Source organism: Pungitius pungitius, chromosome 2 (assembly GCF_949316345.1).
Source record: "Pungitius pungitius chromosome 2, fPunPun2.1, whole genome shotgun sequence".
NCBI classification, from domain to species: Eukaryota; Metazoa; Chordata; class Actinopteri; order Perciformes; family Gasterosteidae; genus Pungitius; species Pungitius pungitius.
The window spans coordinates 9,927,591-9,955,375 of record NC_084901.1 but is presented as its reverse complement, the minus strand read 5'-3'; the positions used below and the strand labels follow the sequence as shown (position 1 = coordinate 9,955,375).

General features: G+C 44.3%; 1 protein-coding gene across 1 annotated transcript; it reads left to right on the top strand.

Moving 5' to 3' along the window:
* The first annotated feature begins 282 nt into the window (after positions 1-282).
* On the top strand, positions 283-27,663 carry cdk17 (cyclin dependent kinase 17). Its single transcript, XM_037459687.2, has 17 exons — positions 283-595; positions 12,892-13,036; positions 14,240-14,404; positions 18,650-18,783; positions 20,488-20,613; positions 21,108-21,164; positions 21,257-21,371; positions 21,491-21,585; positions 22,065-22,127; positions 22,343-22,466; positions 22,655-22,775; positions 22,965-23,062; positions 23,163-23,268; positions 23,495-23,537; positions 24,070-24,160; positions 24,261-24,338; positions 24,882-27,663. Exons 2-17 carry the CDS (start codon positions 12,910-12,912, stop codon positions 24,920-24,922), a joined length of 1,584 nt encoding a protein of 527 aa, XP_037315584.1. The 5' UTR covers positions 283-595; positions 12,892-12,909; the 3' UTR covers positions 24,923-27,663.
* Positions 27,664-27,785: the final 122 nt, after the last annotated feature.

The following is a 27,785-nucleotide window of genomic DNA, read 5'->3' as shown; positions in this document are numbered from 1 at the left end:
GTGTATGATGTATTGAATTGACGTTTGAATGTGACAAGGTAAAAATGTTGTGATCTTAGAATACTAAAAAGCGTCATTATTGCATTGTTCTAAGCGTGTATCAATTAACAGCACATATAACACACACACGCGCACACACATTTATTTTGAAATGATACCGGAAGTTTTCCACCACAGTGTTATGGTTGGTGGGAGCTTGTTTACACCATTTCTCTTAGTTTATTTTGAAATTTTACCGGAAAATGTCCACCACAGTTTTACAACACTGTAAGTGGCAGCTTGTTTACACCCCTCCCTTCTCTTCAGTCGACACAGATCCTCCTCCAGCCTCTTTAAACTGCTTTCACCCCCACATAAACAATATTTTTTTTTGGGGGGGGGGGGTGTTCAGTCTCAGGCGCCCTGTCCTCCAGCCCCTCACATGTATCCGTGTGTCTTGGAGGATATTTCTCTTTCGTCTGGAGCCGAAACCGAACACGGACGGAACTGTGTTCCGAGCTAACGTTCCTTTGGTGGGCGAAGGAAGCGGAGGAGCGCGCCCGGGCCTGGCTGCTCCGGAGAGACGGCGTGAATCGACGGAATTCACCCTATTCAGGTAAAATATGCTCAAACGTCATGCGTGAATTACCACACGGCCTGTCCGATAATGGACTCTGTGGCATTACATGTCCCGTGGATGCTCGAATCGCAGCCTTGTATAGTTGCGTGTCGACATGTCAACACAGAGGAAACTGCAGTTTGACAACAATTCAACCAGACATATATTAATATAATATTTTAAAGGTCGGTGCAGTTTAATTAGTGTCCGCGCCTTGTGCGTATTTCTTAAAAAATATATTGTTTTTGGTTCCAATAATCTGGTTTGTAGTCTATATTGGCTGCTACACCCCCTCCACTACCGCCATCATTTAAATGTACTTTTAATTGTATTAATGACCCCAACTGCTGGACTTAATTATTTGAGTACCAAGAAAATATAGTCCTGCCGAGGAGAATGGGGAGAACTTTCCTGCATTATTTGATATTTCAGGGGCGTCTTGTTGTCACCAATAATGCAGGAAAGCCATTCCAAATCGGAAATGAAAAGGATCCCCCCCCCCCCCCACACACACACACACACTTGTACGTCATTATGTGTCACTTCTCATATCACTGATTCATAACAAGCTGTACTTATTCAAATGCATTTTGTATATACAGTGATATTATCCTTTCACTTTGAGGCAGTTACTTGTTCTTCCAGTGGCAGGCATTTATTTTTCTGCTGTTAGAAGTCCTGCGACCTGTCCTCCTGCGCACTTGAAAGCGTCCTAGAACATATTGCAGTACCGTCCTCTGATATGACCCGTGTGAAAATGAATTCAAAACGACGGACTGTGCGCTGACTTTTCACTCTTTTCTGCCCCTTTCATTGACGTGCTTGTGCAAAATTTCAGCTTAAGTTGGAAGATAACAGTGCACTACATCCTTCTTGTAAATTCCTTAGCCTTTACTGTGTATTGTGTCGACACGTCAAGTGTATGCTAAATCCGACACAACGCGAACGCACCACCCTGCCTTTGCCTTGATAACGCTGAGATAAGAAACTGATGTCTGAATTCCTTGAGAACACGTTTCATATTTCATTTGATCAGACGTCACACACACAGTTGTCAATCACAATAGTATAGTAGCGTCATATCGCCCCCGTATCATTCAACAGCAGATGACACCCGGTTACACGACTAACCGTTATTCACTATGGCAGCGAAGCACCCGTGGTCCATTTGGGCCCCTTTCCGCTTCCTGTTTGACCTGGATTTACTTCCACTATGCTCCATCAACTGGCTGCTCATTTGTGTGTGAGTGTATAAGATATTGACCCACATTCAGATGTAGGCTGTTGGCTGTGAGAGTGTTACACCCCCGGAGGAGGAAGTAATTACCCTGACATAGCTCCCTCCCCACCCCAACCTCCATGTCTGTGGAACCTATAGCAGCGTTGGTATTGATCCGTCTCCGCACTATGTCGCCTGCAGCAGGAACACGAGAGCGTGCGCTGTGAATCCGCGTACAAACACGTCGTCTTTCATTTACTCGGGGACGGCCAGACGAGGGATGGGACAGGCCGAGTGACCCGTCGCCGAGCATAGGGCCGTTTTGAGGCCTGTGATTGGTTTGAGTTTGAGACAAGAAGTCTGACAAAGTAACCCTGACGAGGTTGTTAGGGGTTGTCTCGGCCTTGCGGGCTACGACCTTAAAGCACGAGGCCTCGGCGGCTTTGATTAAAGACGTCACATTTTTCAAGCTGTCCAGGGCTGAATTGTTCGAGGGTCCCTTGAACTTGAGCTGAAATCAGACTCGATATATAAATCTTTGTACAGGGTTTTGGAACAATGTCCCACAATGTGAAGCTGTGTAGAGCTGCTTGTCCCAATCGAGTTGGCACGTGGATCCAACCGATCACTATATTGTTAGACTCTTAGGGCTAAACAGATGTGAATCATGAAAGTCTATCTGTACTTCAGGCAAAAAAAAACATCTGAAATGCTATGCATGGCCATATCCCACCATGCTTTGCTGCCGAGCTCCCTGCACCAATGATCAGCCTCCAAAACACTGTTGCCATTGACAACCAGGCCTTGCTGTCTCTCTCTTTATCCCCGGCCCAGTTTCTCTCTCCCTTTTTATATAACTCCAACGTGTGTGCAATGTTTTATTGATCAGTGTTTTGTGTCTGTGTTTCCCCTTCTTATATGGGGGTTCACGTGCATTGGTATGTGGTTCAGTGAGTGCATCATCATTTTAAGTATGAAAGTGTTGACTGTGTGTAGCGCTGCGGGTTATATACCAGTTCAACTGGCATGCTGGTAGAGATTTTCACATAATGGTGTCTAGCTGTAACCACTGATATTCCTCTTCGGCGGGCAGCAGAATTTATTTTTACACCTCAGCGCTGAGCGAGGAGCAGTCAGAGCTAGTTCTCTTACGTCTATTGAGATTGAGTCATGGTGATAACATTATACAACAATTAATAACCCACAACAAGAAGTAACTCCGTCGATGCATGAAAACACGGGAAAGGGACGTCGAGACACCAGAGATCCACCAACACGACTTTTCCCTAAGAGATGCGCTGGCTGCTGTTTGGAAGGTTTTTGGTTTTGAAAAATCCCACGTAACTTGGATCAGAAAACTATTCATTGCAACGTAGGTTGAGCCGCGGGTATTGCCTCTGATGGCAACCAGACAGCTAACAAGCTAACTCGCCGCCCGAGTCTGTGTGTGAAAAGTGTACACACACTTTTCTCAGCGTTTGTGTGCGATTGTATATTCTGATTTGTGTAATAATAATTTTAGATTTCGCACAAGTAGGACATGCTAACAGCCCCCGGGGCTGATGGGAAACGTTTCCCTGCCCTTTTACTGCAACGCAGTGGGCATCATGTGGGCGAAGCAGTAATCATTGGGTTTATTTTAAGGGCGTCTGGGTAATTCTAGGGCTCAAAAATGAATACAATTAGTGTGGGCTGGGTGCAGTGAGAACACAAAATCACACACATTTGTAGCTATACGAACAAACACACACACGTACACACTAATGAGGAAAGTAATGTGAACGATGCAGGGAATGTGAAGTTGAGTAAGTTTGCCCCTTCTCTCTCTCTCTCTCTCAGTGACAGAGTGTCGAGCGTGCAGAGCGTGGACCTGAGAGAGCGATAGCGTTTGTCGTGTAGATCTGTCTACTATTCAATCTAGAGAATATAGAGGTTTTGTGTAGAAGTGTTTTGTGGGGTAACGTTCCTGTTGTGTGCGTTTTGCACCCGATCATCAAACCGCATTTGGAAATTAAGATCATTTTAAAAGACTGTGTTCCAGCGGTGGTTCTTGTGCACCGACACGGACCGGGAATGGCTGCTTTATGATCCAGCCAAAAAAATAACGTATTGCACAGATTGTAGTTAAGGGGTCTCCTTTGTTGGGACAAGCAATTATCCAGTGGAAACAATAAAGGACTGTGATGTTTCCGTTGGCCATGTCGAAAGCCTTGCGAGTAAACAGACGTGTTGCGTTTAGGTCCCTGGTTCTCATGAAGTCGACGGAGCTTTACACCCTTGCAAAGTTGTTGTATATCCTTGCAAATAAACGCTTTGCTACTTGATGGTGTCAATATGATACTGCAGTTTCCATATTTTTTTGTACTTTACTCTGAGAAGTACCGATGTGCTGTTAAAAAAAAACTCTGCATCAGTACCAAATAGTGTGAGAACTTATTAGAAAAAAAGGGCGAGTCGGCTGGGGACTCTAAATACGCATATTAAAATCACACCCCTCAGCATTATTATGTAATGGAAAACTGGTTAAGGGCATGGATTCTACATACAAGCCACACAAAGGGAAACCGCTCTACTCATTGCCTTTACGTTAAACAATATAGTTTATTTTTGGGGAACAAGGTTATCTGTTTTCTAAAATGAGCGTTAGATGAAACCACCATCACGTCCGTCCACCAAAACACAAAACCATACGTAGCAGCCAGTGAGCTCAGCTAAAGGAGCTCAAGGAGAACTCTGTCCACTGAGATGTCTCAACCCACACCTCTAAAGATCATTCATTCACACGTTATATTTCAGCGCTTTGTGCTGGACTGTGGCCGGGTTTGGCGTCATTGACTACAGGAAGTTACTGTGCCCGGCCAGGAAATAGTCTGGGCTCGTAGTTCCTCACTGTATCCAGTCTTTGTGTTACTCTAATTTAACTAACTGCTAGTGATGGCTTCGTATTGTCGCTTCTATATTTACTGTACAGACCGGCAGCTAGTAAAGGAGGGGATTTCGCAAATTGTGTCTTAAAAGGTTATATACACTATGTATGGAAGTTAAATGTCTATCTCACTGGAGGCCATTAGAACTCCTCTTCCTCCTTCAAATCCAGAAACACCATGGAGCCCCTTTTCTGCTTTTTGTCTCAGTTCAACCACGCAGCATTCGTGAGGGAAGGTGTGTGTGCACCATTCACCTGTTCCGTTTCTATCTTTGGCGCTCGCATCATGCTCTTTGTTGGCACTGACTGAAGAGTGATTAACCCGTGGGGAAGAGAGGGATGATTAGAGATTCTTGCTTGAGATTAAAGAAACAACCGACTTACTGTTTCCGTAGGAGCCAAAGCGGCCTACTCCAAAAAACAGGAACATCTGATCGAGAAATCAAGCAAATTCAACTGCACACAGAATAATTCCATTGTCATGATTTTGACGATGGCGGTTGCAAAGAAGAGAAGCAGGCAGATGGCGAGAGTTGTGTAGGACGGGATGTACTGAACAGCAGATTGTGGGCTACGGCTGACTGTACCAACACTGTGCCTCTTATTTGTGTTTTTGTCAGCACATAAATTCTACTTTTAGACTCAAAAACATTTCAGATGCACCGGGCTGCAAAATGGAAGAACTGCGATCAGACGCTTTCTTTAATTCTTGAAGTCTTGTTGTGGAAATGTGAACAGGCCTTTCCATTGTTGGTCTGTGCTGTGTTTCGCCAAGGAGCCAGTTGTGATTTTTGGATAAAGCAAAGTCGGGTAAACTAAGGTTCATCAGGTGAGCTTGGGGAGAACCAGATAGCAGAAAGAAAAGATTAGCACAACGGTGTCCCTTATTAACATAAATATGTCATCCCTCGAGGTGAAAACATGATCCAGACATCTCATTCTGTCCAGAGACAATAAAAGGGGAAACAGGGGTCAACGCGTGTGTCAGCCTCTGTGAATAATTTAGCATGTTCTCCGTGAAACGACACCCCTTGAGTTTAGAGTGAGAGCTCTCCATGGGAGGGCGGAAGTGACTTCATGAATGGGCTGCGGCTTTGTCTGTCTCTGCGTGGGACCTCTGAGTCTGTATCTGCTCGAACAAGGCCACCGGTCAAGGTGACGCATTATGAGCCCATCTCCACTCTCAACCCTCTGTACGTGTACACTCGACACACACACACACAGGCACAGACACACACACACACAAACCTGACAAAGCATGGTGGGATTCATTCATACTAGAATAATGACAGAGTGTGTGTCATAACCAAAGTGGGTGTTAATGCAGAGTGCGTTTCTGTGTGAGAGAGAACACAGAGGTCTAATACACTGGCCAGTCTCTTTCTAGTATCTTATTCGTGGTATCGTTTCGGGTATCGTAATATTTTGGTCATAATTTTGGTATCGTGACAACCCTACTACACACACACACACACACACACACACACACACACACACACACACACACACACACACACACACACACACACACACACACACACACACACACACACACACACACACACACACACACACACACACACACACACACACACACACACTCCTCCTGTTAGGATTACCCATGGCAAAGAGGTCTCCGGCAAGGGGCCAGACTAAGAATGGTTTAAAAAAAACTGGAAAAACGTGTGTGTGTGTGTGTGTGTGTGTGTGTGTGTGTGTGGTCTTTAGCTCTTACAGTTTCACATCTCTCTCCACTGGAATGTGCCATCTCCAGCTGTGTGCTTTGGATTCACCAACCAAACATCCAGACAGGAAAACACACATTCTTGGCATGTTGTGTTCATCAAACTGTGCTTTTGTGTGTGTGTGTTGGACGGACGGGAAGCTTGTCGTTAACCCTTACAAGTCTGGTGTTGACGTAATGAGACAGACGAGCGTTATGTAACGAAGGCGGAGGAGGGTGTTGATGTCCCGAGCACAATAGGCATTGTATACACGTACTGTAGCGGATCATTGCGGCAGGAGGAGAGGAGCAGGGGTTAACAGCAGGTGGTGTGTCTGTTATCTAAAGTCTCTTTTATTGCCATGAAGAAAAATGCAGTTAGCAAGTTTGTATGACAGCAATGTGGTCGCTGTTATGCCTTTACGCACCGACGGCAAGTCGCTTGTTTGAACAGTTCCGTTTTTCATGGGGATCTGCAAACGACCGCTTTCACCACGCAAACAGCACGGCGCCTGTAAATTCCAGGAGCGGCACGAAGCCAACAGTCCCGTTGGAGCTTCCTGAAGAACTCATTACAGCTGCGGCCTGCTCTCGTATTTTAAAGCAAAACAACCAAATCATCTTCATCAACTTTTGAGAAAAGTTTGTTTTTGTGAGTTTGTGCCTCTTTTTGTGTCTTTTTTTTTTACTCTGTCAGTTTCCTCGCACACAGTTGTTAACGCAAAGGGCATTCTATGTAGCATAGCCCCCTACCCTGTGTGTGATTGGGGGGGGATTAGGAGAATTATCTATTTTGCACATAATACACAATATTTGTTTGGTAATATGAGATGGATGAAGTGTATTGCCCCCCCTCCCCCTACAAAGCTAAAGTGCATAAAACTAACACATGCAGAAATGCAACATTTGTGTGTGGGGGGTCACCTGTAAATATATTTCTAAAATAAATATTTTCCTTATTAAGAGACAGCAGCGCACCAATATGCGATTTGATTCATTGCTGTGTCACTGATGAAGCCAAATGTGATGACAGTTCATTGATGAAAACCTGAAATAGTTTCTGCCACTCAAAATGTTCATGTGGTCCTACGCCGTCCACTTGTCTCGGTGTGGGCTGCCGTGGCAACAGGCTTAGATCTAGCTTTTTCACAGAGAATCCAAACCTCAGGAGGGGGGTTAATTGACCCATCCCTTGCTCTGAGGCCTTCTCACAGGTGGACATGGTTGGAAAACGTCCTGAAGCACCCTTAAATCCTCTGTGCTGGATTCTTTTAATGCAGGCGAGGCAGCAGTTCTACTCCAGGAGCCCTCTGGCCGTCCAGGCTGCTCCTAATACTCTCCTCCCTCGCTTGTATCTTTGATCTCATTTGTGAGGCCATTACCAAGGAAGCATGGAAGGTGGATCGAGGGGTGAATATAGGAGCTTTGCAATCGGGCTCAGGTCCCTCTTCATCACCTGCGTTACTGCGTCCTCATGCACCGTCCTCATGCACCGTCTTCACCCTAGTATATTTTAACCTTTTCACTGAGAGAAGCAGATCACTGCTGACCCAACATTTACATTACATTACATGTCATTTACCTGGAAGTAACATGTGCTCACACTCAGTTTTTAGCCATCCATGTGAAGGCACAACAACAATTGCCAGATCTTGCTGGTCGTGAGAAGATTCGTCTTAACAATTTTGATGATCCCATCACTTTCCATCAAACGTCATCTTCAGGTCGGAATGTTCATTTGTCCAAACCTCGCATGAACATGCAACGCTAGTGACATGTACTGTACGTTGTGTTTACTGCTAATTGGCACACACTGGCATGCTAACATGGTAAACTAAGATGATACAGTGGATGGTTCCAGAGCAGTGGATCGAATCAAGGACGCAAAGTTATTCCGCTTCTCTTTGAATACGTCCCATGAAACGCGATGAAGCTGTTCCTCCTCTCTTTATCACCCAAGTGATATTATTCATTCATTGGCCATATGTAAAGTCCTTTTTAATATTAACATTGGGGCCTTTTTCTGCTCTTACAGACTCAGGGTTATTTCAGCTCGCCCCACTGGCTCAGTCATGCTGAAGCTTTTTATTTTTCTCTCATGCAAAACAAAGGGTCTTTCAGTGGAAAGCACCCACTGCCCCGGGCTAGCAGCACTGATGCTGATTGTGTGTCTCCTCATAGCAGCACAAACACACGCTTGTGACTGTACCCGGCAGGGTGCAGCTGACATGGGCCGCTCGTTTCGATAATGAGACTGAAGACGTTGTTGTTTGATATTGAAAAAAACAAATGAAACGCATAATCTGCTTGACACTAGAAACGATATGTAGTACATGTATTGATTGAGTGGACAACTGCAGACCTGTTGAAGCCTCCACAGAACGATGATGCTCACAAGCAGCAGACTGTAGAGTCTTTTGTTATGTTTTATTTAAGCGGACGTCGCAGTTCTGGTTGTGAAAGACATCAGATGAAGGGACTCGCGCTGCACCGAGGCTTTAACGAGGTGACACCCTTTGTGACTTGTGGTCTTTGAAGTACTTGCGGCGGTGCTCTGATTGTAATGCACACCTTGGTTATGAGGGAAACTCCATGTCTCTTCCATTGCTACATGTGGGCCTGAGGCGGCGCAAACATTTGAACCACCTGTGATGCGAGGACCAGACATGTTCTTAATGAGGGGCTTGGGGGGAGTCAAAAGTGAGCACCTGGGTGGGTTCAGATTTCGCATTTTACCATTTTTGGCCAAGCAGTCATTTTTTCATCAAAAACGTTTTGATTAATATGTCGCCTGTCGCTGCTTTGAACAAATGTGTGACTCCCAGGGTGCGTGTGGGCGCAGAATGTGGGAGGAATCGCTCAATGAAACACAGAGATAAAGCACTCTCCACGATTCGTAATATAAAACAGTTTGCAGAGAAAACAAAAACCAACTTCCTTATTTGATAACCGCAAACATACAGAGGATGTTTGGCGTGGAGCCGAGCTGATGAATTAAACAGAGAAGAACCGTTCTAAGTCTGTTGGATGCCTCCCATGTCGAGGGAAAGGATGAGGCTGTGAAGGGAAAGGGAACTATATCATATGGTTGCACCTAATGTCCCAAAATGGACAGATTTAATATGGTCTGCCAAGAATTCTGATCATTTTCAATAACAGAAATAATAAACTGTTTTTATAGTCAGGTAATATGTACTTGATATGTACTTATTTTAGAAAGAAATGGTTTATATTTGGAGTGCCAGTACAAGATTTGAATGCTATATCTTATAATGAAATACATTCAAAACAAAGAAGGTATGACCCATTTGAGGAGGGGGCCTTCAACGATCCTATATCCTCAAAAGGGCTCAACAAGAAAAGTTGGAGAAGCAAAAGTGGCTCTCTAATATCCGGAGACAGCTGCCTACCGATGTTACTGAGTACATTTTTTACATCTACATTACATCATCTTACATCGTTTCTCTTTTTTCTCCTTCCAACTCTACTTCGGCTTTTTAGTTTAGTTTGTTCAACAAACATTTTTGTAGGTTTTCTGCTGCGATGGTAGCTTGAACTCGGCTTTGATTGGATACGCACCAATAATGGGCGGAGCTATGCTGAGCCAGCAAACTAAACCTGATGACCCCGAGGCGACCCAAACAAGGGCATCTGTGTAGATCTACACGCTGGTTATAATCCAACCCACAGTGGCCAATGGATTTGGTCGCAGATATACTTCCAGCTAGATTTTCAAGACTGACTCTTCAAGAAAAGTTAGATATTTAATAGGTCGTCCGACCTCGACGCTGGCTTTTCAATCATCAATGCATTCTGGTCATTGTCAATCGCCCGTCACCGGGCGACTTGCCTCACTTAGATTTTGGCACGGCAACCAGACGACCAGCTTTAGCAGACGGTGGTTAGAGAAGCACTTACTCAACAACTAATTCAATCTAGGAAACCTACTTTTATTGAGTACTACAGAGGGAACGAGAACTTTATGGTCCAATGGTTCTGGAGAGCACACACTTAAAAAGTTAATGCTGCTAATTCCCAAATCTGCCATTAACACCAAAACCAGCGGCCAAAAGCAACGCCCCCCCCCCCCCCCCCCCTCTCGCTCTCTCAGCAGCACTGTACATGCCTGCAGTCACACTGGTGATTTCATGGCTGTTAACCAAACACAAACGCTCCATTATGGCTCTTTACTCTGAAATAAACTCACTTGCTTTCGCCCATTACTTCCCTTCCTCGTCATTGTGTCTTCATCCTCTTCCACCTCCCCCTCCTCCTCCTCCTCACAAATATTCTGTATTTGCGTTGGATGGAATATAGGAGAGGAGGTTGAAATGGAGGGAAGAAAGGCGAGGACTAGAGATTGGAAGGTGTGTGTGTGTGTGTGTGTGTGTGTGTGTGTGTGTGTGTGTGATCATTAGGTCAGTAATTAGGCGTTGTCTTCTGTTGTCTCCCGCCTCACTCACCCTTTGAAGTTTCCTCTCCTGGAATACCCGCAAGCCCCCAAGACGCTCTCCTGTTCTCAGGAATGTGGGTCAAAAAGGTGTGTGTGTGTGTGTGTGTGTTTTTGGAGATGACGATGATGACGACAGTCTCATATTTTTTCCGACGTCTCTCTATTGACGGCAAATTGCTCGTGCTGCTTTTCATGTTGTATCCCCCCCATGCCCTCCGCCCCCCCACACACACACATCACATGAGTCTCTTTGTTTTGGTTTGGTGCAGAGATAAACCCCTGCTCTGTTACCCTCCTCCGTAAGGGAGACAAAGAGCACTTATTTCACGCGCAGTGAGTGTGTGGGTGTTTATGGGGGTTTACCAGTGTTTGTGTTTGACAGAGAGGGCTTCTCCACTGCAGTTATTTTTGTATAGAGTTTTACAAGCAGGATTGTGTGTGCATGTGCGTGCCTGCGTGTGTGCCTGGGCGCGGATCTGAATGCCGATGGGGCTGGAATGACACACTTCCGCTCTAAAATTGGGCTAATCACATACCACATGGGTCACTGGCCAACACACACACATTATAAATGATATTATATATCTCCATCTGATGTCATTTCACTGCCGGTTAGGATTTACTGTTTGCTGCTGTTCAATCTTTCCATTATTCTTTGCGCCTTTAGGACTAGGAGGGGAGATGCAAACCCGGCGTGACACTAAGCAAGTGAACGGCATTGTGACCAATATCTACCTAACTAAACTTAAATTAGTCATACAATATGTATAAGCAAGAATACCAGCGAAAATTTATATAAGACTTGATTTCTAACTACATTACATGTCATTTAGCTGACGCTTTTATCCAAAGCGACATACATTGCATCACAACCCATGTGTTGCCTGGGGAGCAATTAGGGGTTAGGTGTCTTGGTCAGGGACACTTTGACATGGCACATGGGGCAGCCAGGATTTGAACCACCAACCTTGCGGCTCCCAGCACATCACACAACTCCATGCGCCACCATCACCCCAACTCATAACTAACACTTCATATGCATGAATTCCATTTACCAACTGCAAAGAAATTCAGGTCATATCCTCCTCCATTTACGGTTTTTAAATGTGTGCATGTGTGCGTTTTTTGTATCCTACAATCTGACGACCGGGTTGTGTGTCGCTGTGAGGTTCCCCTCACACAACGTCCCAACACTGATTGATGAAGAGCTCCTGGCCGTGAATAGCAAATTGGCAAAAGGGGGTGTGGGAGAGCAGATGGTGTCTCCTGAGTACGACGGGTACGAACGACTTTGAGGGAGGACAAGAGCGAGCGAGACGGCAGGGGTCACTTTGTTTTGGTCTGAGGATCGGGAGGGGCGTTTCTGATGCAGGTTTCCTCACTGAATTTCCTCCACTACCGCAGAACGACCGGTCCGCACGCACGCATACACACACACACACACACGCGAGCGTGCATGGTGCGTTGACACGGCAACACAAGGTGCTTCCTGTGACCTGGACGACTGCTGCGTCAACATAGACGCACTCGTTTCGCACAACGCTGTTCTGTGTTTGTGTGTGTGTGTGTGCGTGCGGGTGTCTGCTAACTGATTTGACTCACTACCCCTTCAATTAGTCATTCATTTCTCCTTTTTTAAATGCGCGGATGTGTGTGCAAATGAAAACAGCTGTGTTCAAGATTGTGATATTCATCCTTTATTCATGCTTAGTTCATGCTTTATTCATGTGCTGTTCAATCTTTTGCAGTATTGGATTAAAAGCAGCTTTGAGTTATTCATAAGATGAGATATTTTGGATTGTACAGAGGCTCCTGGAATCCCCCAGCCTCTGTGTGTGTGTGCGCATATTTGTGTCGATCTACAAGACACACACAATAAGACCATTCCTCTAAATGTGGCTTCCAGTTGTCTACTCTGTCTCTCTCTGGTCTGACTGAAGGTGGACTGTGTGTCTCTGTGTGCGTCCCACAGGCCACACGCCGCCCTGCTATGGAGAAGATGAAGAAGATTAAGAAGCGGCTGTCGTTGACGCTGCACACCAGTCAGACCATCGACGAGTCGCTGTCTGAGCTGGCCGAGCAGATGACCATCGATGACGGCGGCACCAAGGACAACGGTGCGTGATCCACTTTATTCAACTCTTAATTTGTACAAAATCTAGAAGGATAAAATATATATATAAAATGCATTCATCTGGGAACTTTAGAAGTAATAATTAGGTAGTAATGCGGCATTTTTATCTCATTTTGTCTCACTGTGGGATTCTTTGAGCTTTTAGCAGGAGGGCCTCTCTGCCAGTTATCTACTGTGTAACATCATCATCATCTTTTTATAGCATAACACAACAAACTGACTGTATGGGGACATAAAAAGAGTTGAAAATAGTGAAGAAAGGAATCTGTTCTTTTTAAAACAAAAAGAAAAACTGTCACAGATTTGTCAAAGGCTGTGTTTTTAAGTTGCATTTCATCCTGTAAAAAGCATAAAAATGGTTGAATCAGGTTTGATTTTTCATCCTTCTCTTATAAACATCTGTCAGTAGGCATGCAAAATCACACACACGCACACACACACACACCGTATTCAGTCTGGTCTGGTGGCTCTTACGAGTTATCTAAATTATGAAACACAGAAGTTGATGAAGGGAAAGAGATTACAACGTGTATGTCACTAACAGCTGTAATGGACTCCCAGTCGGTAGCTCTGCATCAAATTATGTAACCGGAGTAAAAGCACGCCAGCCACTAAACAAACGCACTCTGCGGGAGCTAGTTGTTAAGGGCGGACGCGTGCTCTCGGTCCGCTGGTGGCAGCGCCAGGTGCCGTGTTGGGGCAGTCTTCTGGGATTGGAGATTTGCTCTCTTGTTGGGGCCCATGACTGAGGCTAATATTTTATTATTAGTCACATTATTGCGCTGAATTTGACAATCCTGCTATCGTGGATGAATGGAACTGCTACCAGCTGCTGGATAGCTCAGATTTCCAAAACAAAATTCACCTGTTGGCAACTGTAACTATGTGGATATGGGATAGAAAGGGATGCAGATTTAGTCCTCAACCCGCTCAGACGTATCTTCTTATCATTCAACTCTCTAAGCAGAACAGTCTGCCCGTCTTGAGCCTGGTGCAACTTGGTGCAACATTACATAACTTTGGAGAATATTAGATCTATTTCTACACATTTCTCACTAATTTAGGCCGATATTTGTTATTTTTGGATACTTATAGCGCACTACGGCAGGTTGAGGGAGATCAGAGATGATGTTTTAGTTTTGCCATGTTTGTAATGGATGTGAGTTGTTGTTCCGTTGTGTTTCAGAGCCCTTCATGAGGAACGGGCGCCCCCCCACCTCGCACAGCATGCACTCCTTCCTGCACCAGTATACCGGCTCCTTCAAGAAGCCCCCCCTCCGCCGGCCGCACAGTGTCATCGGCGGCAGCCTGGGGTCCTTCATGGCCATGCCTCGCAACGGCAGCCGTCTAGGTGAGACACACACACACACACACACACACTTGAGCACATGTTCTAACACTCGCTCACCAGGAAGGAAGTGACTAGTGAAAGTGCAGATGGCATCCGGGAACAAAACAAAAAACGTGTCGGGACCCTGACCTTTTCCATCCTGCTTCTTGCGGAGTGCACTCTTCTGGCCGGAGAGACGGGGTGTCTCCATCCGCAGGGGGACAGATGGACTTGGGATTCAGTCACTCAGGAGTCAGTATCCGGCGCGTCTGAGATTGTGATTCAAGGGGAGGGGGAAACAGAAGAACAAAGTTTTGTTTGGTATCGAAATCTACCCTCCATTGGGCTTTCTAACTATTCAGTCAAGCACCGACAAGGAAGGAAAAAAACACCAGTGTGCTGTGGACTGTTAATCCCTTTTAATTGTAGTATTTTGACATTTTTTGCTTACTATATTATTTTAAGAATACTGACAGGTATTTCTGTTTCCAGATTCATAACTGCTCTCACAAAAGCCCCATGATCAGCCACTCTTCACTGTTAAACAACAGCAGGTTTTACCCCTGGAGCAGTGGAATCATTTTCATTATTTCATTAATGACGTGGACCCTGATCGAAATTTTTGCGACCTGGGGATACACTAGAGAGGACCCGTCAAGCCTCACACTGGACCCTGGCCTAGATAGAGGGACTGGGATCCAAAAAGAGGACAGCTAAGTAGGACATCCATGTACCACTGACTCCTGCTATTCTCTGTGTGCTTATTAGCAAAGCTGCTAAAAACTGCAAAGAGAACAAGCATGGAGAGAAAGTCAGAGAATAAGTACAGAACACTCTCAAGCAGGGGAGGGAAGGACAGAAAGACCAAAAGTGGGTGGGGGTTTTTTTGGAAAGAGACGTGCAAACAACAACAATGTAGGGAGATTAGAAAACCGCCGTAAGGGTTTTTGAATCAGGTTTGGCTGTTGGATAGGATGACGGAGTGTAATGCAAAAATATTATTGTGAGGAAAAGAATATTGGAGTTTATGTAGGAGATGACGGGATAAAATAGCTGGAGATAATGGAGAGGAATGCAAAAGTAAGAGGAGGCTGAAAGGAACAGAAAGTAGGACAGATGAGATCATATGCACAGGTAGCAGCGGAATGTGTTTGAAGCAACAGCTGGAGTCAGGTCGGCTGCTGCAAAAGACCCGACGAGTTAAATAAGAGAGATGGAGAAATATGTAAAGCAAAAGAATGGCGGTAATGGGAAGTGAAAGAAATGTTTTTTTTAAGTAAGGCAAGAAACATTAGAGATCGAAGTGACCAAAAAAGGGAAGAGGAGACTAGAAATTGGGGCGAGGATGAGTCGTTTGCAAGATGGTTACAGAAAGAAAGTTAGGAGGAAGAAAATCTGGCAGTTATGGGGAAAGTTGGAGGAAAATGGAGACAGGAAGTAAACAAACAAGACTGGTCCTTAAAAGGTGATGGATGGGTTAAATACAGTGGTCAAACATGTCAGGGGCCTGTGTGTTTTATAATGATAGCAATACAACTCCAAATCCATCTGCTTGTGCACGTACAGGCTCACTTAGGTATAGAGAGGCCCCAAGAACGCCTTATAAGGGCAGCCATATCTCTCTGGAAGTACTAGCGGCTGTAATGTGGAGTTAATTGTTATGAACAAAAATTAGCCAGGAAGATAATGTTAGATTTTTTAATGTTAGATCCCGGTTGCCTTGGCGTAACCCCTGGTTACCTGGGGGTACCAGCAAGTACGGCTCATTGTAAAGTTCCTAGAAGTCTAGGAAGAGCTATTTTGTAAAAACGTACAATGGCAGAGTGATTGATCTGCTCACAGTGGAGCCAAATAAACTCCTGCTGTTTTTTAAAAAAAAAGGTCAGTCAATTATTAGTTGATTTCTATCAAGCCATGAGCAACCGCAGGCTCATGTCATGCTGTACATGACACATGACAGCAGAAAACAAAAATAGATTTCATCAAATAGCTCACTCCGACTTCTTCTTTCATTACTCCCTTGCAAATATAAAACGTAATATTTGAAAAAAGGGCTGTATGTAACTGCCTTTTTTTCAATGCGTTTTTGATGAGCGATCGTGATTATAGCCTCAGTGATAAATGCAGCGTGGGATGGTTCATGAATAAAAGCCATGCTGTTTTTAGCCAGTTCTCTTGATCTTGAGCAGGTGAAATGTTCCAATAGCAGAAACATAATTCAGCTCTGTGCCGAAGGCAGAAGACAGTAAACAGTGATGCTGAATTCACTGAAATAGAATCATGTATTTGCATCATGTCCTGTTTGAATCCCACACATACTCGTTTAAGGCGCTGGGTGGGAATGGCGGAGTCGCCACTATCAATGAGAAATAGAGGGAATGACAGAATGTAGATTGATTGAGTCGCTAGCACCTCCTGAAAATTGTTGACCATGTGTGTAAATCTCTTAATAATTTAAACTTAAAAAATCATACTATTTTTTCCGAAATAAATTATTTTCTTGTTTTCATAAATTTAAAGAGCCCATTTGACAGTCCTCCATTGATACTCACATTATTGTTATGACAAGTGCTGTCGCAGTAGGACGATGAGTTTGTTGGTCCTTGCGGTTAGAAGAAATGCTGAATGTGAACACGCTGCTCTCAAGCACAAGTAGAAATCGATCAATCTGATTGCGCAGTACACATAACAGAGTTGTATTGACTGTTTAATACCATCATTGACCGCTGTCTCCTCTTTACGGGCCAGTGGGGGCAGCTGCCTCAGCAGCAAAAGGCTTTTACAGCCCTACCAGTCTACTGCGGGTGGCATTTTGAACTTTTCTTTGTGGCATTAAAAACTGACATCCATAGAAAAGTTATGATCCAATGCAGTTTGGCACCACGTAAAATGAATAAATCCCTGTTCATGTTGTCTTGACTCTAAGGCAGCTTTGAGGAACAATTGAGTGAGACTTGGCCCCCTCTGTGGGAGGGGAAAGAGAGAGAGAGACACACCTGGAAGAGATCTGCACTCTACCAATTTTGCTTTTCAAGTTGATAAATGGGACTTCTAAAGGTTAGAAGAATAGATGAAGAAATGAGGAAAGATAAACCTTGCAAGAATTTCCTTTTCCTCCCAATTTTCTTCACCTTCTCCTAAATCCTGTTTCTTTTTCAAGCAAAACCGACAGGACCGGTTTCTTCAATTTATTCATTTATTTGGATTAGAACATCCTGCAAGTTTTTAATGGCTTTTCTGCCCAACGGCGATGGGGGAACAACACACAAATGGCACCGATCATTAACGGCCTACCCCCGGCGTCTAAGACCTCCTGTAGTATACAACATTGTTCTTCTCTCACCAAAGCCAAATTAGCAGCAATCAAAACCTCGCAACAATCATCTGTGGAAACCCGAGTGACAGGCGGAATGGAATTGAACGAGTCAGCCCCCAGAGGAAAATGTTTGGGGTTCTAAAAGTGGGTCAGCGTCTCCTTTTAATCTGAGAAGACCTTGTGTGTTTAGCACCTGCAGGATCACATTCAGTGTTCTTTTGCATCCGCAGAGGATAAAAATAAAACCTAACCGTGTGAAGAGAAGTTTGTTAATAAGTCGCATGAATAGAGCTTTGTTTGGGTTCAAAAACACAATGATTCTCTACAAACATCTTGACAAATAAATGATAATTAATTATCTCATGTGATATTTTGAGAACTAATCCGCTTTGTCTCTTTTAAAATAATTAAAAGACATGATTTGCATCAACAAAAGAAGGGTTTCTTCTCTCATTTCTGTGCTCTGCCTTTACCTCTGATGACAGACGACATGCTTGGCGGCTCTGACACCCTGATGACAGAGAGCTGCTCAACCATGGCTGCTCATTAACTGTGTGTGTGTGTGTGTGTGTGTGTGTGTGTGTGTGTGTGTGTGTGCGTGTGCGTGTGCGTGTGTGTGTGTGTGTGTTTAAGAGGGAGTGGGGGTGGTTTGTACATTAGTGTGTTTGCTCCTGCAGTGCTATGGCAGTAGTAGTAGTTTCATTGCGCTGGTGGAAGTGGTGCTGGTTAAGGATCTTAATATTTTGGTGTGTTAGAGAGAAAGGTTACATCTTCAAAGGTGACAGTGGGGTCAGAAGGAAGCTAATATATTCTGATCAGTAAATCATTATACTGTTTTATAAACTACACAGAGTCTTATACATACAATTTTTTGAGTAAAGTGTTGAAACTGAAACACTTTGTACCCTGTTTGTCTTTTAAAGCATTGTGCTGCTCTCATTCTGTTTCAGATATTGTGCACGAGAACTTGAAGATGGGCTCTGATGGGGAGAGCGACCAGGCGTCGGGGACGTCCTCAGACGAGGTTCAGTCTCCGACTGGCGTCTGCCTGAGAAACCGCCTCCACCGGAGGATCTCCATGGAGGCGAGACACACACACACACACACACACACACACACGCTGCTCACTAACCGCAAAAAAGGCTGACAGGGCACTATTCCAGTCCTTCTGCTCTGCTCCCGTTCTCTCCCCTAAGGCTCGTGGGAGATGGTGGGTGATGGGGGGGGCGTCTTCTTTGTTCCTCTTATACAGACAAAGTTATTTGCATTTGCATTTACGAAATGCCAAAAAATACCTTTTCAGTAGGCAATATACCATTTAAGACATCTTTAGAGTCCTCCCCCGAAGCAGGGCAAAGGCATCCCCTCCAGTAGGACCTTTTTGATGTGCTGTTCATATCGTCTAGACGCAGACCCCCCCCCCCCAACCAGAAGAAGCTTCTTAAACACCCGCTGGATCAAAGATGATAAAATGGCCTCTGAGGCCCACAGGGTATCTCAGACAATGTAACTCACACACAACCCATGATTGGGCCTGCATGTTTATAATTTCACGGGGGTGGGGGGGGGTTTGTATGAATTCACTGAGACACTCAGGCTGTAGGCCACCACTCATTTATCACGTATCTGTTACATTCTTTCACTCAAGCTGTTATAAAAACCTCTTGAAACGGGAGAGTTGGGGTTTGATCTGAAGAGGATGAGTGTCTCATCCTGGGGGCCTCCTGCCCCCTGCTGGCAGAGGAGCCAATGTGACAAAATCAGCCTTGAAAACAGCCTTGATGCTTTGACAAACACACAGTGACCTATTTATTGCATATTTTAATTCCATTTGTACCAGCAGCCGATCATTTTCCATTTCATTTAAGGAAGCTTCAATTGTCTAAAATTGATGTATAAATAGGAATCATTCTTTTTAAGTAGTTGAACTAAGTGCCCATTTGCTTCTATTCACATTTACTATGTAAGTGTGGCTGTTGACATGGATATCAAAACCATCTTTGAATCTGTCTAGTCTGGTCCACAGGCCAACACCCAAATATCTGAAATTGGACATGGGACAATTTAGAGACATGTGGCAGAGGTTCAAGAGAACTCTACTAAAATAAATCCCTCCCTTTTCTAGACCCCCCGATATGCTATACGTAGCTGCAGCTTCTATTTGAGCTGTCACTCGTCATGATACGTCTCTGCAGCTTTCTCCCAGAGCACAAAGCGCGGCACTAATGAAATGCGAGCGGCCGACTGGATGGTATTTTTGGAGAGGCCAAAACTTGACAAGGCACACAATGAGCAAACAGATGCGACGTCTTCTCCCGCTGTATTTTTACTCGCCCTTGTTTCTCCCACATCTTCTTGGCATTGTGTCAGTTGTTTTCCATCCCATGTGTTCTAGCTTTGATCCTGGAATAGATGTGATCGTTCATCCGCAGCAAAACGACACAAGCTCATTAATGTTGACGTTAATAGACGGAGTACAAGCTTTAAAGAATAATGTCTGCACGTGTGGTTTGTTTTTACTTGTTCTGTCTCGCTGTTCTGCTTACAGGTGTGTGTGTGTGTGTGTGTGCGTGCGAGCAGTAGCCTACATTGTCTTGCTTGTTATTGAAACAGGCACGAAGTGGTACATTTTCTCACGTGGCGGTGATGTCAGTGTATTTCATAAAAGCTACATGCAAACGCTCCGTGCCCTAAAACACCACAGCTCCCCTCCTCCCCCACAAATGTCATCATGAGTTCCCTAACAAGTCAAAACATTTAAAACCTATTTTTCACGTGTGTGTTTTAGGACCTCAACAAGCGCCTGTCCCTGCCGGCCGACATCCGAATCCCAGACGGGTACCTGGAGAAGCTGCAGCTCAGCAGCCCGCACTTCGACCAGCCGCTCAGCCGGCGCTCCCGCAGAGCCTCGCTGGTCAGTGTGTGTGTGTGTGTGTGTGTGCGTGTGTGTGTGCGCGTGTGTGCGTGTGTGTGTGCGTGTGTGTGCGTGCTGCCTTTTTTGTTTTTATTGCTCCGTGGCGCAGACTCCCTCTGTGCAAGTCACCATGGTAACTGGCCCGCTGTGAGATTGGGATGGATTAATAAGGAGTCACAGGCGCTCCCCTCCTGCTTTCAGCCCATCAAAGTAGATCTTCAGTCTCAGCTGGGGTGTGATAGTCATTGGTCACGGACTGTCAGGGTCATTGATGCTCTGCGTATGTCAGTAGTCTGTCGACAATGACTCATAAGCTTGAAGAAGTTAGTGTTGGTGCCTAGCAGATAGCGTTTTATCTTGTTTATAAAGGAATAACAACACCTTGTTTTTTAGTTGAAAAGAGCTTTATCCAGATTGAGCAACAGTACAATGTGGGACTCTAATCGTGTCTACATCTGTGGTTAAAGTGACGCTCTCCACTGTCTCTTCCTCAGTCGGAGATCGGTTTTGGCAAGTTGGAGACGTACATTAAGCTGGACAAACTGGGGGAGGTGAGGAATTCCTGATGTCCCATCTTATTTATTTATTCAACAGCTCACGTTAAGTCCATCATATTCAAACCAACGTTCTGTGTTGCGTTCAGGGAACCTACGCCACAGTGTTCAAGGGGCGCAGCAAGCTGACGGACAACCTGGTGGCACTGAAGGAGATCCGGCTCGAGCACGAGGAGGGGGCGCCATGCACCGCCATCAGAGAAGGTACTCTCGCTTTCCAAAAGTTTATTCATAATATATTTTTATTTTTATTTGTCTATGAAATTGGGTTCATGGGGCCTTTGTGATGATACAGTGTTCAATCCGTCTGTCGTTGTCTGCAGTGTCGTTACTGAAGGACCTCAAACACGCCAACATCGTGACGCTTCACGACATCGTCCACACTGACAAAAGCCTCACGCTCGTCTTCGAGTATCTGGTGAGACTCATTCCTTTGTGTTGCACCATTTTTTTTTAATGTGGCTAGCAAGATGGGCCCTGCGCTGAGTTCCAGGATGGGACCTCCCGTGTTGAGGTTCTCTTTCTGTTCCTGGCTTTCTCCCGAAATGTTATGGATCACTCAAATGTTGCCCTGCGATAGATAGGCGAAATGTACATACCCGCAACCCTTAACAGGATACGCTGTGCACATCAGTGTTTCCCCTATATACAAGGGTGCCCTCCCCCACCCCTAAAAAAAGTATGTAATAAAAGACAAAAAAGGTTTTCGGAGATAGAGGATGCAAACTTAAAATTCTGGTTCATCTAAGCCAGATCTCTACCAACACTGATCGAACACCCACATCAGAGATGGCCATTCGAAACAGAGGATTGATGAGTCCGAAAGACGAGGGGAACTATATGGGGAAGGAGATGGCAGGGTGTCATTCTGTCTGATGGTGTGATTTCTCCCTGTAGGACAAGGACCTGAAGCAGTACATGGACGACTGTGGGAACATAATGAGCATGCACAATGTGAAGGTGAGATTTCTCATATTTTGCCTTCTTCACTTATTGTAATAGTATTGAAATTCTCTCTTGTAATCCCTGAGGGCTTTTGTATCCGCTTTTCTATGTTTCATTAAACACACACACACACACACGTATATATATATAGCAAGTAAAAGGACATTTTATGCTCTGCAGTGATGAACCGAGGGAGGTTTCCCATCACATTTTTCCACACATCTCTGCAGGTTTTCCTGTTCCAGATTTTGCGAGGGCTGTCGTATTGTCATAAGAGGAAAGTTCTCCACAGGGACCTGAAGCCCCAGAACCTCCTCATCAACGAAAAGGGAGAACTCAAACTAGCTGATTTCGGTAAGCGGAACTACGGCAGAAGCTTTTTAGTTCTGAGAACTTAGAATGGTTTCCCGTTGTCCTTTGCAGCAAAATCCTGAATTTAAGCTTGGATATTGTGTGAAGATGCGTTTTATTATCCCCAGTTCTGCTCTCTACAGATGCAATGCTTCTCCCCTGTGTAAACAATCTGTGTTGTCCCTTGGCAGGGCTGGCGAGGGCCAAGTCCGTCCCAACCAAAACCTACTCCAACGAGGTGGTGACTCTTTGGTACCGGCCCCCTGATGTTCTGCTGGGATCCTCCGAGTACTCGACACAGATCGACATGTGGTACGAGTCTCGCATCTACTACTGACTTCTACATAAATCACGGGGTTTATCACAGAAAAATGATTCCTGTCAAATTCATTATATAACTTGAGCCGTTTATCAAGTGCAAACATTTAGAATCAACAATAATAATTTTAATAAAGGGTATCAATCCTGTGTGTGTGTGTGTGTCTGTGTGCGTGCGTGCAGGGGGGTTGGCTGCATATTCTATGAGATGGCTGCAGGTCGGCCGTTGTTTCCCGGCTCCACGGTGGAAGACGAGCTGCACCTCATCTTCAGGTTACTGGGTGAGCGACTCCTGAAAACCTCCCGGAGTCTCGAGGCATCTGTTCAACCACGCCCGGCACAACCTCGTGTATCTGACTGACAGTGATTCTCTGATTTCAGGCACGCCAAAGGAGGAGAACTGGCCAGGGATCTCCTCCATCGAAGAGTTTAAATCCCACAACTTCCCCAAATACAAGCCCCAGCCGCTAATCAACCACGCTCCCAGGTACTGCCGCCCTGCGTTTTATGGACGCGTACACACTTATGTGTGCACATTGTGCTTCTTTTTTTTACGCACCCGTGGCCCGCCCTTTCACGCGTATACAATAATAGTGTGCATCTGTGTCGCAGGCAGGAAATCCTGTGGAACATTTCACAGATCGCTTCCTTCCTCCCATGAGCCCCCACATTCCTGTCCACTAAATCGGTGCTCTTCCTTTTGTCTCTTGCAGGCTGGACGGCGAAGGCATTGAGCTGCTGCTGGCTTTCCTCAGAGTAAGTCTCTGCTTACCACATAATACCCATAATGCAATTCAGTCACAACGGACTTGTCTTGTTCATTTCAAACCTGTTTCATTTTTAAATGAAACCAATTTGAAATATAATTATGCATAAATAGCAGCATAAGCACTGAATTCTAATCATTATTACACAAACATTAAAAAAAGTGCTTGATTGAATCTTAAGGTGCATGAACATTCACATGATATATCACATGACCTTAATGTAAACTTTGGGTCATGTTACAAAAAAACGAGGAGATACATGACCACAAGGTAATCCTTTATCATTATAATCCACTCGATTTGTTTTTGGCAATGAATTCCTTCAGTACCAGTTATATACAGCAGGAGGCCCACCACTGTCAGGTTTCTCCCATGTGTAGGGTGTCCAGTGAACATTACTCCAAGTTCCTCTTTCTAATGTGGTCAAGTTCATCTCAGTTTATCTGAGTGAATCATTCATTTTAGACTAAAAACTGCCAACTTCACAAGATGGTTGATGGTTCCTGTTTCTGTCTCTGCAGTACGAATCCAAGAAGAGGATTTCAGCTGAAGAGGCCATGAAACATTCCCACTTCCGGCAGCTCGGGACGAGAGTTCACACACTGCCTGAAAGTGAGTGCTGCAATCCGCCCTTCTCGAGCCTTCTCACTGCATTTAGTTTTTTCTCTTCCCTGCTAATGTCTTTAGACTAAACCTCTCCTCTGCGTCGCAGGTGTTTCAATTTTCACATTAAAGGAAGTGCAGCTGCAGAGGGACCCTGGTTACAGGAACTCCTCTTACCCGGAGTCAGGTAAGAAATAACAAGCCCATTGGAAATTTCAATTGGGAAAGAAATAAAAATCAGGAAACTTTACTCAACATCCATCTGGTCAAAGCCCAACGACTCCTATTGGATTGTCTTTTGATTATAGTAGTTAAAGATACTCCAGTGAGGAGGTTTTCAGTTCGGGTATTCAACACAGACAAGAGGGAGTCTGAAGCAGCAGGGTCCCAGATACCCTGACCTTTAGTTTTAGTTTCCTGTAGTGCAACTGGAACAGCGTCTTTAATTGGACCCGTGCTTCTTGCAAACCACATGTCTCCAATGTGTAATTTAGAGCTTTAGTAAAAGCATTTCAAGTCTCAAGCCAAAACCCAAATAACCCCAATGACATCATTATTATTATCATTTTTCAAACACTGTGAATCTCCCTCCAGAACTAAAGAAGACATTATATAACATACCTTTTAGGGATCCTAATTACAGATAAAATTTGTTTATTACAACGTTATTAATGTAAAGCCGAGGGAGTATGGGTATTGCATTTTAAAATATTTTTTTCCTTCTCTCCAGGTAACGGCAAGATCAACAGGAGGCAGAGCATGCTCTTCTAATGTCTGGTGAAGAAGATGGTCGGCTACCCACCTTCATCACTTCCCACCAACCTCTCGCATGAGCCCACCTCCCCTTTGTACCTGCACACACACATGAACACGCACACACACCCCTCCGAGCTTGTGACTCTGGGTTAAATCTATTTGGAAACTGTGTTTATTTATTGGGGGGATTTGAGATTGAATTATTTGCTGCTAAACTACTACTGTCTGTATTTAACACACCGTGTGTGTGTGTGTGTGTGTGTGCATGATGTGAACTCGAGACGCCATGCACAGTTATGCAGTCAGAAAGGTGACTATTGTTTTACTCCTGACGACGATTCTCCGGCTTCATTTGAGTTAGAATTTCACTGATGTCGGCGCTGTGATCCAAGTTGTTGTTGTCGTGCTTGGAGACCAAAACGCTTCAGCTTCTTTAATTTTCTTTCTTTTATAAATATGTATATTTTTATCTATATATTTGGAGTTTGTTTTGTTTGTCTTTGAGCTTCCGTGACTGAATTCCACGACGTTTCCAAATTCAAACAGGCCGTGACGTGAGATGGCGGGGGCAGAAATGACGGTGCCTCAGGATTCCTCGTCGTTTCAATAACATTTCAGTTTACCTTTCTTCTAGAGCCCTGGGGGGGTTGCACTGTGGCTCAAACAGCAGGACTTTGAGCTGATTATGGCAGCATTTATAAGTTGATGGTTTAAGAAGCACACGGTCCAATCAACTTCTTCTTTTTTGTCCTGTTTGACCATCCAGCAATGGGACCAAATGGAGGAGAGGGGGCGCGGGGCTGGGTGTGCGCAGTTGAAAGAGGAATGTTAGAGCTGAACAGGAAGTGACGTCCCACAGGAAGCCTTCAAACCTTCCCTGAGACCTCTCAAAAAACTGCCAGCACTTTAGTGCTTAAAAAAAAATGCAAGCTACACTTTCTTTGTCGGTGCTTTGGAATCTCACTGCAGTAAATGTGTTTTTTAAATGACCCCTCAACGTGATGTTTTTGGAATCAGGGGCCGGTGCCCAATAGTATTAAGAGGTGTCCTCTGTGTCTGGGACCCTCGGACTTCTCCAGTGTGGCTTCCAAAGCCATATGGTTGTTTTCCACTTGGCTAGGTTAGACCACTGCTCTCTGGCATTTGTACACAAGATTAAAAACAATTTCAAATTGAAATATTCGGTTTAACTGCCCGATGTGTTGTTTGCGACTGACAGTGATGCTACAGATGAAGCCGGTTGAGAAGTCTCACTTTTCACTGCATGTTTACTGAAGCAAATAGAAGCTCTCCCAAAATCACTGGGAAAAGCTGGTGTGCTTTCCATCCCTGTTTTGAATTATTTTTGGTGTATTCTCATCTGATTCAGATAATTCCAGCAGCTATGTGCTGGCAAAAAGTGCTTTTCAGGAATGTCTGACATTTTGTGTGAGAGTTGAGGGATGCCCCTCTTTGTACAGTAAGTATGAAGCTCGCCGCAGGAGCCAGTTCTGCTTATTTGAGCGTGAAGACTTGAACCGAGGCTAACCTGGCTTCGTCCAATGGTTACACATCTGCCTTTATTTTATTTTCACGTTCTCTTTTATTTGTGCTAAGCTATCTTGACCAGCTGCTGGTCCCAGCCACATGTTGATTGTGCACACTCCAGTTGTGGTACTTTTTGTCTACCCGTCGGCAAGAAAACAAATCGTCTTATTCCCCCAAATGTTTCAACACTCACAGTAGCATATAAGTTGCACTGAATTACACCAGGAATGCATCACAAGTAATGCATCACAAGTTGAAGAGTGTGAGAAGATCTTAGCTGTGCTATTCTGTTACTGCAGAGCTCTTTCGTTCAACATCTACACGAAAATTTCAAATTCATTTTGCAGAAGCTGCAGAGATTTTTGCTGATTGGGTAGAACATGCCAGACAAATGTTGGAAGCATGACTAATGGTTTACTCATTAATAGCCTAGAGAATTAATGTATAAACAATTAACTTTATCTTTATCAGTTTGCAGCTAACAGTGTAATAGTCCTGTAAACATACTAATTAAATCCTTTGGAAGGATAGTTCCTCTTTCACAATGTTTTAGAGTATATATTGTGAGTTCATAATTGAACAACCAGAGCTTGCTACAAACAAATGCAGATGGAAGATTTACATTTTAAATAATGTAACAATTATTGTTGTACTCACAGGACAAATTGTCATTATATTAATGGTGTACATCCTGTATTACATTGACCCCTTCCCCAAATTATTTCTCCATAGGTAGCTTTAAAATGAGAAAACATTTTTCTTCTCCTCATGTTGTATTTCACGTGATCTGCTTCAGTGTGTTTGAATGCTTCACTGAAACTTTATCACACTGGATTTGGAATAAACCGTCTTCTGTTTGTCATTCATGTCGCTTTAATTACTCCTATGAATGCAGGATTATTCCACCATTAACTGCAAACTATGTCAATAATACCTTCTTTTTTTAACATGAGCAGCTGTGACATGCACAAAAGGAGATTTCTGCAACCGCTAAATGTTTAATATTGTAAAACTGTAAAACCTTTTCAAATGTATAAATTACCTGAATTTATGTGAACGTGTGTGTGAGTGTGTATGTGTGGCTGATGCATGGAAGGCCTGCTGTGTTGTGTATTCGACCTCTGAAACACTGAGCCGCCGGTGAAGAGTTGGTGTGTGTGTGTGACTCTTTTTACTGGAACTATTTATTTCTCATAACCATTGAAAGTAAATTTAATCTGTTTCATAAACAGTCTGTGCAGCAGTCGTTCTTTTAGTGGTGAAAGAGTGTTGTTTCCAACTAAAATTAATATAGTAATTCATTTTATTCAAAAAAAAAAGTAAGATTTCTCTCAACAAAACACAAGCAAGT

Excerpts from the sequence above, each read along its gene's own strand:
- cdk17 (XM_037459687.2), top strand. The coding sequence starts at position 12,910 with ATGGAGAAGATGAAGAAGATTAAGAAGCGGCTGTCGTTGACGCTGCAC. Across the intron at positions 21,372-21,490 it reads ATGCACCGCCATCAGAGAAG|TGTCGTTACTGAAGGACCTC; the intron begins GTACTCTCGCTT and ends CGTTGTCTGCAG. Across the intron at positions 22,128-22,342 it reads TGAGCATGCACAATGTGAAG|GTTTTCCTGTTCCAGATTTT; the intron begins GTGAGATTTCTC and ends ACATCTCTGCAG.